General features: G+C 41.1%; 2 protein-coding genes across 2 annotated transcripts; one reads left to right on the top strand and one right to left on the bottom strand.

Moving 5' to 3' along the window:
• Positions 1 to 2,767: 2,767 nt before the first annotated feature.
• Positions 2,768 to 11,671, bottom strand: LOC146662126 (palmitoyltransferase ZDHHC20-B-like). The gene is given in 14 exon segments (XM_085418580.1): positions 2,768 to 5,848; positions 5,994 to 6,041; positions 6,133 to 6,245; positions 6,332 to 6,421; positions 7,752 to 7,878; positions 8,087 to 8,219; positions 9,103 to 9,223; positions 9,493 to 9,525; positions 9,617 to 9,686; positions 9,777 to 9,897; positions 10,014 to 10,108; positions 10,479 to 10,505; positions 11,577 to 11,634; positions 11,636 to 11,671. Coding segments are annotated over 13 exon segments (1,068 nt in total). The 3' UTR covers positions 2,768 to 5,848; positions 5,994 to 5,997.
• A 643-nt stretch (positions 11,672 to 12,314) lies between these two features.
• On the top strand, positions 12,315 to 13,374 carry LOC146662127 (arylamine N-acetyltransferase, pineal gland isozyme NAT-10-like). Its single transcript, XM_085418583.1, has one exon. The coding sequence runs from the start codon at positions 12,401 to 12,403 to the stop codon at positions 13,259 to 13,261; it is 861 nt and encodes a 286-aa protein (XP_085274709.1). The 5' UTR covers positions 12,315 to 12,400; the 3' UTR covers positions 13,262 to 13,374.
• Positions 13,375 to 13,506: the final 132 nt, after the last annotated feature.

The raw sequence follows: 13,506 nt of genomic DNA on the forward strand, positions 1-13,506 counted from the left end.
CAACATTCAATTTAAAAACTGTACTTTTGAGTTAAAATATATATTTATAATTTTAATAAATGACAAATTAAAAAAGCATGAACATTTTTTTGTATTGAAAAAATATCGAACCGTGACACCAAAGTATCGAACCGAACCGAACTGTGAATTTTGTGTATCGTTGCACCCCTAATGCATACATGCACTTGTTATGGGCATTGATGTCATGCTAATTTTGTGCTCTTAATGCTTTCTTTGAACTGACCTTTTTCCAGGGTGGGATGGTTTTACAGCACACATCTCTATAGACTGTGTGCAAGAGTTTGAATTTATTTTGGATTTTCTCCAACGGGGGTCAGTTGTATGCATACAGACTCATATCTTAACTTTTTCAACAGGGTTGAGGTCAGGGCATTGGGGAGACCATTCTAGGAGCTTAATGTTAGCCAGCATTACCCATTCCAGTTTTGATGAGTGTTTGGGATCATTGTCCTGCCCAACTCAAAGTTTCATCTGCGTAGCTGTTGATTTGAGTCAAAGCTAAGGAATTTAGAAGAATTTAGAAACTTTTGTCAAGAAGACATTCGGCTTGTCCATGTGGGCAGCTGCAAATTTCAGTCGAGCTTGAAGGAGTTGATTTTGGAGCAGGGGCATCTTTTTTGGTTAGCACCCTCTCACCCTCTCCAAGGTGATGTAAAAGTCTCGTCGCTATGAACTGTGACGCTGGCATTCCAGGAGTTTCCAGTTCATGGCAGGCTTGAGCCTTTGTGGTTTCTGAACATCCTTACCAATTTCCTCTCATCTGAGGGTAACAGTTTGGGTCTTCTTCCTGACCATGGCAAAGTGGTGACACATCAGAATAACTTGTAATTACATGGAATTGTTTGATAATATTGGAATCTGCAGTTTTTTGGAAAAGGCTCTAAGAGATCTTCCCAGCGTGTTTCTTCACTAAGATCTATTATTTTTGGACTATCGCATTGTTCAGAGTTTCTGTCAACCCAACAAATGCGAGGGAACAACAGTTAGTTGTGATCACTAATTTGGAAGTGCAGGTATGTCAATGACAACACAGTGAAATTTAAAACCTAAGAAGCACAGGGTTTCATCAAACACATCATCTCAGTGCACAGAAACATCTTGCTCTCCATGGAGTATACCTTTCCTGGCCTACACAGACACGCCTCTTCTTTGACTCCCCTACTTACTGAAACACAAATAACGTTATCAGGGCCTTACACCACTAGGCATAGAAGGTTCCCTCCTAAACGCGCGCGCGCGCGCACACACACACACACACACACACACACACACACACACACACACACACACACACACACACACACACACACAATGAAAGCCTTTAAAATGTGGCTATCTACTATCCAAACTTCGTTAAGTCAGTGAATAAAATAGAATAGAAAGGAACCTATGACATTGAAGAGACTTTTCTCCAACCATAATATCCTGATGCACTTTAGACCCAGCAACAACATCAGAAAAATTGGATAATCTCAGGGACAAAAGACCCAAACATGAGCTAAGCAATGCTGCACAGTCCAGTGAGGAGTATCCAGTGGCCAGCTGAGGAGACGAGTGAAACACTTGAACAGCAACACCAAAGCAAGGCTGCAGGACCCGATCGCATTAGTCTTAGAGTCCTGCAGCATTGGTTGTCACTATTTCCAATGTCTCCTGGATTGCTGACTATCTGTCAGAGTGGCCTCAGTTTGTACAGCAGGGGGAGTGAGGAAGTTATTCAGGAAATGAATCATACCTGTCTCTATCAAACTGTACAATAACTCGCACGAGCACCCCTGTGAGGCATTAGATTCCACACGCACGGTCTGTTATTAAACCATCTTGCAGCTGGTTCCTAGATTGAATGCGCATTTAAAATGTATTAATCCGATTTGCACCCGTCTCTTGCACAATCTGTTTTGTTTTTACTCTTCTTTAACTTAATTTTTTTTTTATCACTGTTGATTATATATTTATATCTTGCACAGTATAATGCCATCACTAAGAGCCTGTGGCATTTTTATTTCAACTATGATGATAGTGTAGTGTAACACAAATAATTTCCCTCGTAGGATCAATAAATTACCTACTTACCTCACAAATAAGCCAAGCTTGGGACCATGTGACCCTTGCAAGTCATGTGCTGATAGGGTGGGTCAACAACTCAGGACCCCCCAACAAGGTGACAACCCCACTAGATGTTTCACACCTGGGATTCCATTTTAGATCAGAGGCTGAACATCTTTAAGAATCAAATATAGAAGTCTATCTGCCTTCAACTCAAGCTCATAAGACGACCATGACCTGGATGACTGAGAACCTACATAAACATGCTCCATATGAAAAATGAAAAACAGATGCACAAAGTAATAAATTCTTTTCAAGTGATATCACTTGAGACCTTATGTTGGAAAACGAAACACAGGCTTAGTATGATGCGAATTCCCTGGAACTCTGCAGCTTTCCTTTTAACACCCAAGCAGACGTGAGGAGGTGACTTCCAGCATTCCTGATTATGCTGAACAGATTTCCAGGATTTTCAATCCTACATTGATGGGAAACTTCAACGTAGAACTTGTCATCTACCAATCGGAAGGTCTGTGGGCAAGCTACTGAGTCCAGAGTTGCTCCCAATGCATCCATCAGAGTGTGAGTGTGTGAACGAGTGTTAGATTGCAGTGATGTGGGCATGACTGGGTGAATGAACCACGTAGTAAAAAGTGCTTTAAGTTCTCAGAAAAAAAAAAGTATAATGCTTTGAGCTTTTTAGAAAAACATTTATTGTTATTTTCACGTTAATTGTGTAGAGGCATGTACTTCATTCACAAAATAGGAACAGTAAAATTAATCAGACAAGAAAAATATATGCTGTCTTCTGTTTTCTTACATTATCAATATATATATATATATACATACATTGTAAAATAGGACATTGTAACAAAAAAGAATCCAGAATGTAGCAAAAAGCAAGTTATGATGGCTACATCTGCACTGCACCATGAACACAGATGTAACGTGTTGTCAGTCTAAAAACAAAAAAGAAAAGAAAAGCTGATATTAGACTGAGGTTTTCAGATCCTTCTTTCATTGTCAAAGGAGTTTTTATGGCTTTATTTATAGAGTTGAAATGACACAGCTAGCTATAGTTAAAAAACAAACAAAAACAGTGACTTTTATAACACCATAAACCCCGTTATCATGGTAAAACATCTTTACAGAAGTTAGGCGCCATGCTTTTGAGCATTAATCAGGTATCATCTCATCGCTGCACAGAAGCTTCTGTCCGAGACCACAATATTACAAAAGAACACTCACTTAAGCATTACAAAACACACACACACAGGCGCACTTTAGTCTCAAGGACAAACAGCCCAGAGAGAATACAGGCATTTTTAAAACAATAGGACAAGTCCACACTTTTAGAATCAGTGGCTGTAAATGATAAGTGGAATTAGCAGAGCTCCTTATACACGATACAAAAATGTCTTCTTATTTCTAAAGTTTAATTTCTTGAAATTTTTGAGTGCAATTTTTAGAAAAGATCTACATATAATCAGAACATAACCTTGGCTTGGATCATGATCTTAGAAATTAATTTAACCTGCTACCTTTTTTTGTTTGTTTTGATTCAACCACAGTGTCATTATACAATAGTGAATATTCTCCAATAACTGCTCTGCAAAAAGTTATTATAAATATACTTGGGCTCAAAAGGTCAAAGATGATTGGAGGATTCAAGAAGTAAACAAGAAGTTTAAAGATCAGGCTGTTTTGTTGTTTTTTTTAAAACACTCATACCTTTACTGTCCCGTCTGTGATACATTCAGCACATGTTACGATAACACTAACACGCTGTACATGATAGAAACAGCTGTAAACTTGTACACCACCAGTGTCTGGTTGGATATATTCAGCAGGAGGCTTTTCCAGCAACACTCCGGGATGTGAGGAATGGCAGACATCAGGAATTTGCTGCATCGCCTTACAATGCTGCACTTAAACAATAACATTTCTTGGAAAAGGAACTCACTCCTGAACAATTGTTATTTGGTCATGCTGACAAATGTGAGCAACACTGTCTTCTGGGTATTAAATACACTTTCCTTACAGATTTCCGCAGACCCCGTGAGTAAATTCCCAGATGTTACACACTGACACGGCACAGGAATTAAACAAGCTCACGCTCAAGATCACAACAATGAGCCGATTCCAAAATACAGACATCCACACATGTCTACAGCAACAAGGTGAGCAGAGGCTGTAGCTCTATCAGAGGGGGTTCAATTCACTTTCAAATTAAATCCAGATGAGTTATTACAGGAATTTAATGCATATTAAAGGATATTAAGAAAGCGATTTAACCTGAAAGTGAAGTGAGCCCCGAGGAAGTGATGTAGTGATATCAAAAAGACAAAGACACACACACACACAAAAGAAAAGACATTTAGCTGAATGAGTGGACAAACAGGACTCTTGTCTCCACCTGCTGGCCAGCACTGGTATTGCACGGACATCATGACCCTCAGCAGGTCGGAGCGACAAATGTACAAAATATTGCGCCACGACTACTGTTGAATTCAATTTGGTTATGATGAGATTGACCAGTGAGGTTAGGATAAAGCTAATATGCTGTAAACACTTCAGGTTCGGAGGTCAGAGCTCCTGACAGGCCAGCCCTTATTTGGCAGAGTGTTGGTGTTCTTTGTAAAGGTTGAAGCACTGAGTTGTAGAAAAACAGGCTGTGCACATTGCGGGCTAAAAATCATGGATCAGCCTCTTAAAGAACAAATAGTGAGCAAGCTTCATCTCCAAAGTTAAACCGTCCAGTCGAAGCAGCAGGTTTTGTTTTTTTTCCTTTGACACAAGTGGGCCATAAAAAAACACATATAAAGCTGATTCTTTTAGTCTGTTAGTAGGAAAGAAGAAAACTTACTGCCACTTCAACTGTTACACACAATCTCTCTCTTTCTCACACGGACACACACACACAATACATTATATAAAAAAAAAGGAGAAAAAAAATTAAATGATCGAGCAACATCCATAACACCTTTTTTTTAAAACTTTTTTTTGTTTAAATTAAAAAAAATAAAATAAAAAAAAGCAGCACTTTTTTCTTTGATGGATAATCTACAAAGTGCAAATGCGCCATCTTGTGCTCTGATGGATTAAAAAAAAAAAAAAAAAAAAAAAAACCAAAAAGTCTACCCAAAACCTGGTTAGAGTTTCCTTGTGCACGGATTCACCGTGTGGTGGAGTCTTCTGTAAGATAGTCCAGGTTTGTTGGGAAGCATCCATCTCAAGAGGTGTCGATCATTGTTACGCGTATACTCGTTAAAAAAATGAGACAACATGAGACTCAAGGGTAAATCGATGCATCTCCACATCGTGTACTGCCTCTCTAAAAAACCAAAAACAAACCAAAAAAAGCTGTTCCAGGCTCTCCTCACTGCAGCTTTGTATCTCCAAGTCTTGGTGGACCTGGGAGGCTTTCAGCAGTAGCACTGATTCACTTTAATGCGGTCCTCGTCAATAAATACTTCAATTGTGAGAGGTTAAAAAAAAAAAAGCAACAGAAATATGAATACAGTATACTGTTAGTATGTGTGTGTATGTTTATGCGCATAACTGCAAACAACCTTGTCTCATGTCTTACGAAGAGAGGTGTGAGATGCGTTCATGACACTGCATGTGGAAATGCTAATGCCACGGAATACATGACTGTGATAATGACTGCATTTCCATAGTTACTGTGAATGGATTTAAATGGGCATCTGCTGGCAGACTGCTGAGAAACTGAACTCTAGCTTTGCTTAAGGCATCGAAGTAGATGACTGAGGTGCTTCTCCTGTGGCAGGAAAGAACAAAAAGAAAAAGAATTATATATACATACATATATTTATTACTTACACAAAGCAGTTCTATCTGGAAAAGTCAGACTGACCATTAAGCCAGAGCTACAGACTCGCTGAGAGGTGGCTGACTGCAATTACCTGGTTAGGACTCGCTCTCCATTGAGATTGTAATGGTTTCGCTTTCAGCTGTGAAGACAAGCAGAACAGAATACGTGATAGAATTTACATCAACAGCTCAGCCTTTCTATGTAATAATAACACCCCTGCTGGGACTCACCTGATTTGAGGGTGTCATTTGCCAGATGGTCTCCGATGTTATTAGCATGCTGCTCGTTGCTCAGGAGGCGATTCTGAGACTCGCTGAGTGGACTCACGGTGATGTCAGCAGCGCTGGAAAAATTAGCTGCCATTAGCACCATTTTTCTCAAAATAAAAGCCCTATCAGAAGCTTCTACTATTGCACCGGGATTTAGCACCTTTTACTGGGCTCTGACTGCAGTGTCACTGTGGCCTGCTCCACGTCGGTGTTGACCAGTCGGGTGGGGAACGTCAGACCATCTCCCTGGCTGCAGTAAGCAAGCAGAGAATCTAAAGATTAAGAGCTGTCAACTGATTAGAAAAACCCCCAAAAACCGTGAAGCTGAACTTCCTCAGGAGCTGCTGCAGCCACAGACTGTATATAAAAGATGGACACACCATAATGTTACAAACTGTTCTGCAGACTGCTGTTTTAAAGGCTCGACTTTAGCATCTGGCACTTGTACTTTATAAACCCGATGCAACAAGTGATAGGTGGAGCCTGCTTTATTTTATTTTCGTACTCTAATGTGAAAGTATTTAATACAAAAAAGCATTATTTTATATTAAATATGGCTTGAAATTAGCACGTGTAGCCATAATTTAATCTGGAAAACACTTAGACATTTTGTTACAGACTTCTATTAAAAAACAAAAAAAACAACAACAAGCAACTTGAGTTGCTGCCCCTTGCTGCCCATTACAAAGAATGCAGGTTTAAGACACTCTAGATTCACTTTTCGAACCCATATAGTCTATGCTGCAACAAAGTTAGGCTTATATTTAAAAGAATAACATCACAGCTTTAGCTTTTACTTCAGTATTTAAACAATTATACCAGATTCTTCAGGTTTTGTTTATTTAACACAGAAATCCTGGTCTTCCTGGTTCGGTTGTGCATCTTTTCCGTTAGTACCTACTCAGATCGACTCACCACGACTCAGACTGGTTTTTCCATTACAATCAAGTACCACTAAATGTGTGTGGTTGTTGTCATAGCAACGTGGCCAAGGGTCCTGTGACTTAATTAGTATGCAACAACTTTGCCAGGTTTCAAAAATGTCGGTTTCAGTTTTTGGTAACAATACACTCATGACTCATCTTTTGACGCCATTGACCAGCCAATCGGTGGCATCCAGTCTGACAACGTCACATTTTAGTACCTGCTCTTTTTGTTTAGAACCTCGGCTGAGCAGGTACTATTTTAGTACCTGGTACTATGACCTAATGGAAAACTCTGAAAATCGGGGCACACTGTGGTGAGTCGATCTGATTAAGTACTAATGGAAAAGGGGCTTTAGATCTCCTCTGTCTGAAAGGTACTCCTGGATATTTCCCTTATTTCTCAAGCGGTCGGCACGGCAGATGGAAGTACACATGATTTGGCACACACTTTACACTGGATACCCTTTCTGATGCAACTCATTTATCTGGGCTTGGGATCTGCGCTAGGAATCCACTAGCTTGTTACCTTCAGAGGCTTGGGTTTTGTCTCCTCCCGGGAATCTTTTCTGTGTACGGCAAACCACAACACTCCCTTTAATGTCTGTCTCTCTCTCTCTGTGAAAGTTTTTCTCTCTCTCTTTTTTTTTTTTTTACCTTGTGAAGACGGGCAGCAGCCAGTACTTCTTCTGGTCACCAAAGACCTGAGCAATATTCTTTCGGAAACCCAGAGAGAAACCATTTTTATCAGAGCCTGTCCTAAAGACTGGTGCTCTGAATGCCTCTGCAGGGTAAGAGGAAAATGAAAAGAGAAGAGGCAGACAGAAGGGAAAGAGAACTGTTAGACAAACACTAAAGGAGGGGAACAAAACTCCGTCCCTAGCAACAAAGTTATTCCAGTGATAATGATGACAAAAAAATGACATTCAACTTGACAAACTGTTAGAATATTTGAAATCACTGCTAGATATTAAATACAAGGAAAACGATACCTATTGTCGACCTGTTCTTCCCTACAAGCCAAAGGTGGTAGCTGAAGAGGGACAAAATACTGATGCAGAACATGGCGGCCACAAAAAAAAGAAACAAGACGTGGAATTTGGCAGGCGTGTCTGTCAGCTCATTCTAGGGGGAGAGACGGGAGAAGAGGAGAGTCAGGCAGCCATCAATAACAAATTCACATCGGAGATATTTCTGGAAATGCAAGAGCAATGACAGAGAGCTGATATAAACAAAAAGAAAAAAAAAAGGCAGAGAAATGACTTTTAAAAAAGTCTCATGTGAGCCACTTCACTTGCATGCACATCACGAAAACAACAACGGTGAGGACGGTGGGGGAGGGGGGAGGCATCGGAGGATGGCTGTGTTACCTTTGGGCAGTTTTCTGCCGATTTCCTGCGGCAAAGCTTTAGTACAAACAGAAACAAGAGTGGTTAGCAACACCAGGAGAGAACAGACGGGAGGGGGGAGCACTTAGAAATCAGGAGGCAAATAGAAGTCAAGGCCAAGTTGGGTGGAAAAGTGGGGAGCTGCGGGGGAGGTGAATGAAAGAGAGTGGGTTGAAAGAAAACTGTGCCCGGACTGGCAAGAAACAAAGGGATAAAAGAGGAAGAGATGAGAGAAAATTGAAGTGAAACAGCTACGAGAGAGAGAGAAAGGAGGTGTTTGCGGGCACATGAGTGGTGTGACTGATGGCTCCGATAGTGGAAAGGGAGGCAGAAAAAGAGAAAAGATCCGAGAACAATGAGCCAGTGTGCGAGAACTGGGGATAAAAGAAAGGGGAAACAGAGGGGTAGGGCGGGGGCCGGTCAGAGGGTGAAGGGTGAGAGAGGACAGAGAAAACAGAGGAGCGGCACAGCGGAGCACAGGAGAGGTCAGCGCCATGCACAGCCAACTCAAGAGATGCTCATCCTGGCTACGACGTGCCACCCGATTCTGCATCTGTGTCACACATTCACTCCATGCTGTGGGGCGAGTGGGCATAGCGTGTCGGTGCGTCGTTACTCACTGTCCAGAATTTAATGAAATACTGCAGGACAGTGGCTGCAATGAACAAACAGTACACCAGCGAGTAGGCCAGGAAGAGGATGAAAAACTTGTAGTTGGAGAATCCCACACAGTTGTTCACCCTGCAGACACACAAACACCACATTTGGATGCAGTTTCTTTTCCAGTGCAGAAACCTTATCAAAGTTTGCAAAAGGTGGAGGCTACTGGTGAGGTAGCACCAAACAAATGGCATTATCAAGCAGTTTCTGAAAAGGTGTAGCAACGTGTCGTAATTTAAGGTATGTTAGTTATAAAGCGTGAGAACAAAGTAAAATGAACTTCTGTCTAGAAAGCACTTTATTCTTGGTTAACTAACTCAATGCACCAACAGGATGTGGCTCTTACATACCAGGGACAGTGATGATCCATCTTTAGCACACACCTGCCAAAAAATAATAATAAAAACAAAAGATTAACTTTAAAAAACTGAAGAGTAAGAGAAAAATTTTAAGGAAAGAAGAAAATTCCCTTACATGTCACATGCTGAGCAGTGATGACATCTGTCTGGCTTGATAACTTGACAGCGGTCACAGTAGCGGATCGCTGCAATAAATTAGCACAACAATCATCATGATAACTCAATTCCAAACAGAACAGATTCATTCTCATTTACATTCAGTGACACAGACGTACCGCCAGCGCCTGTGCGGGTGTACAGAGGGAGGCTGCTGGCAGCTCTCCACAGGATCTCTTGCTGGGACTCTGGCCTCTCCTCCTTCTCATAGCGTTCCTTTTCAGCCTTGGGGAGGCAAAACTGGAGGGAAGGGAGCAAAATACCTTTTTTAAGCTGCCATTTACTGCAGCAGGGGATTACACACAGGCAGACAGAGCAGGCTTGTTTTGTTTTGGAGGATTGGATTAGTGTTATACCTCTTTGGAAGGGTTAGCAGGCTTGGTGAAGATGGTCTTCCAGTAAGACCACACAAACATGACGAATGAGAGGTGGAAGAAGATCAGGTAGACAACTGGAGGGGGGAAACTGAGCATCAGGATCAAGGACATACGCACTGATATGTGGGTTATATAAGGAAATGCCACTGTAACGCAAAACATGGCCTAAGAGCAAAAAAAAAAAACCTACGCTGTTAATTAATTAGAGAGGAAAGCTAATAGTTTATGCTGGATGAGGAGGAGCTGCTGGGCTATAAGCAGGCCAACCTCAGCACTTTGAGAGGAAACACAATTTCTGTGCCAGCCTTTTCTTTAAAAAGCCAAGTCTACAGAGTACTTTTCCAGAAACTTAAGTAAGATTATGCCAATAAAAAACTCTTAGCTCAGTAAAATTCCATTTACGATTTATTAAACAAACATTGTTTGATGTCCTGGGACACTTACTCTGCTCTCCTATGCTGGGGATGGTGACTGCAAAGAGAAAACATAGACAATATATGTCAGATATTATATATACTGATAAACTTTTATACATTATGGTGGAAACAACCATATCATTTATCCACACTGTATTCACTTCTACAAAAATTTTCAAAATACTGATACTGTACATGAGTAACGAATTAATTAAAGGGTTGGCATGTTTTACAGTTATCCATATCAGAAATTAATTAACTACAGCCCCCTGCCCCCTTAATTAAGAAAAAAAGTTTTCCCCTATGCATGTAACCAGTTCCCATATTTACGCCAACATATCTGATAAAAACCAAAAGAAAACCAGTAGAAACTTTCACCTAGTGGTTTATCTAATAATAAATAAATAAAGCCTAAAAATGGGGCGGGAAGAAAAATAAATAAATACATAGTCACACCTCAGGAGCACAGCAGCCATGCAATCTTTTCTATTGCCCCATTAATCTCCTACACAATGTCAAGACAATTTAATTAGTCCACCTTGCTGTTGTTAAGTGTACCTTTTTTCCACTTCCAAATAGTTAACAAAGATTAAGTATTAGGAGCTGACTAATAAAAATACACATGTTGAATTTTTCACAGCTGAATTACAGCACTTAGACATAACCTTACATGAATTTATGTATTTATTTTTTTTGGGGGGGGGGGAGACAATCCGCAACTATTGCCTTAAGCCAGTTTAACTAAAAGAGACATGTTGTGTGGTATTTATATGTCAGCCAGTCAAATACCGTTTATTTCTCCATCCACACTCATTTAATTTCACATAAAACCACAGAGACGAGACGGGTAGCTTTAACATAAAAAAGACAGCACAGTGCTAGTTTTTCTTTGACTAAAACCGTCCTCTTTTGAATATATGGCAACCCAGGCGATGGCAACCAACAGAAAATTAGCTGGATCTAGATTTGGACGGGTTTGCCAACACCTTTGTTGGGCTGCAGTTCATTTACTTCCTGCTGGCCAGCAGCCGCCGCTGTGTTTGTGTGTGTTGTCAGGAAATATGGTTAGCACCGGCTTTTAAAGGCCTTGAAAGAAGCGACAGACGACGGCGAGGTCTCTACTTACATATACAAAGCTCCACCACGTAAGCGTAGTACGACCAGCAGACGACGAGCGCGATAAAAATCACAGGTATCCATGCTAAGCCCCGTTGACAGCATCTCAGTACGTGTGTGGGCGCCATCTTTCCCCCTCTACTGTGGAGAAGGGAGTGTCGACGGGTGACGTCACGATAATAAAAAATGTGAAACAGGGAGGTGAGCCGAGCGATGATATACGACCAGGAAACCAAGTATAGTGCTTCAGTATAAAACATAAAATACAACAAAGGCACCAAGCCCAGCTAGGTTATCACAGTTGTATAACATGTAGCACGGCAAACCCTAGTAATGTAGACTAAATTGATATATTTCCTGCTGTCTACGTGTCCAAATGTATCTCTGTATAAAGAATTATGGATTTTAAATAATATAGAAAAATAAACCTTAAGATGAATATGTTGGCAATAATAAATCGGTTTAATTGTAATTATACTATTTATTTACCCGTAATTCTTAAAAAAAAAAAACTAAATACTCGACATACTTTTAAAAAAACATTAAATCTTTTAATCGTTTAATCGCACTTTGCTTCATAACACTAACACATTTCTGATCCATTGGTGTGGGTTTTTTTTTTTTCAAATGCATTTTGAAATAAAAAGCAGTGAGTTTTATTTAGGTTGGATTTTACTAAGTTTTTCGTAAGTTTTTTTTTTTTTTTTAAAGTAGGCATTGTTCTTTGAACTTCCTTGAATACGCCATATTGCTCACAGCCGGACAGAAACACAAAGTGAAACACGGGAATAAACCTGCTTTAAGTATATAGAAACGCCATAACCAGAAGCGAAAATGACTTCCGTGGAAATGGACTTGGGGAAATATTTAGCTCGCATCGGGTTTACGGGCCCCGCGGAGCCCAGCCTGGAGGTGATGCGGACGTTGCACACCTGCCACCTCCTGTCGGTGCCGTTTGAGGACCTCACGGTGCACAGCGGGGGTCGAGTCCAGCTCGACCTCCCCCTTCTGTACGACAAGATCGTGAACCATCGCCGAGGAGGCTTCTGCTATGAGAACAACAGCCTCTTTCGCTGGCTGCTGACCGAACTGGGCTTCCAGGTGACTATACTCTCAGGCCAGGTGAAGAACAGGTTCACGGGTTGCTACGGGCCACCTTTCGACCATTTCATCCTACTGGTTGAACTTGAGGGCCGGCGATGGCTGTGTGACGTCGGGTTCGGGGTTCCCGGTTTCAGTGTCCCGCTGTCACTGGACACTGAAGACCCCCAGGAGCAGAGCCACCGAGTGTACCGGATCAGGAAGGACCTGGAGATGCACTTTGTGGAGTGGCAAGAGGAAGAAAACAGAGGAGTAGATGGAGACTGGAAGGAGATCTACAAGTTCACCCTTAAACGTCGGAGTAAGGAGGACTTCACTGAGATGTGCCAATACCACCAGACCTCCCCCAGCTCCATCTTCTTCTGCAAGTCCCTCTGCACTGTTCTGAGACCTGGCGGGAGGCTCACCTATATAGGCCACAGATTGATCACCACCACATTCCCAACAGAAGAGAACAGGCATGTGGTGGAAACCATCACAGAACTTAAAGATGAAGAGATTCCTGGTGTTCTAAAGGAAAAATTTGGAATTGCACTTAATTCCACGCTCATAGCAAAGGATGAGAAAATCACACCACCTCTAATCACATATTAAACATACGCACAGTTATATGGGATAAATTCATACCTCTTATGGCTCCATAACAACAAAATGTATGAATACTCTTAAGATTAGGGCCAATGGCTTTTGTTTTTAAATCCATCTAATCACTGAGGTCTGAGCAAAGCAATTTATACATTATTTTAACCTTTAAGTTAGAAAAGTCTCTACCTCTGTTAAAACCCAGATGTACTTGTTAATCAATCGCAGACACTGATCTGCCGTGAGAAAAGATGCAA

Source organism: Rhamphochromis longiceps, linkage group LG9, assembly GCF_057381845.1.
Source record: "Rhamphochromis longiceps isolate RC_006_pf linkage group LG9, R_longiceps_female_GT1.1, whole genome shotgun sequence".
Lineage (NCBI taxonomy): Eukaryota > Metazoa > Chordata > Actinopteri > Cichliformes > Cichlidae > Rhamphochromis > Rhamphochromis longiceps.

What these genes read in the sequence shown, in the direction of transcription:
- LOC146662127 (XM_085418583.1), top strand. Translation starts at nt 12,401, where the DNA reads ATGACTTCCGTGGAAATGGACTTGGGGAAATATTTAGCTCGCATCGGG.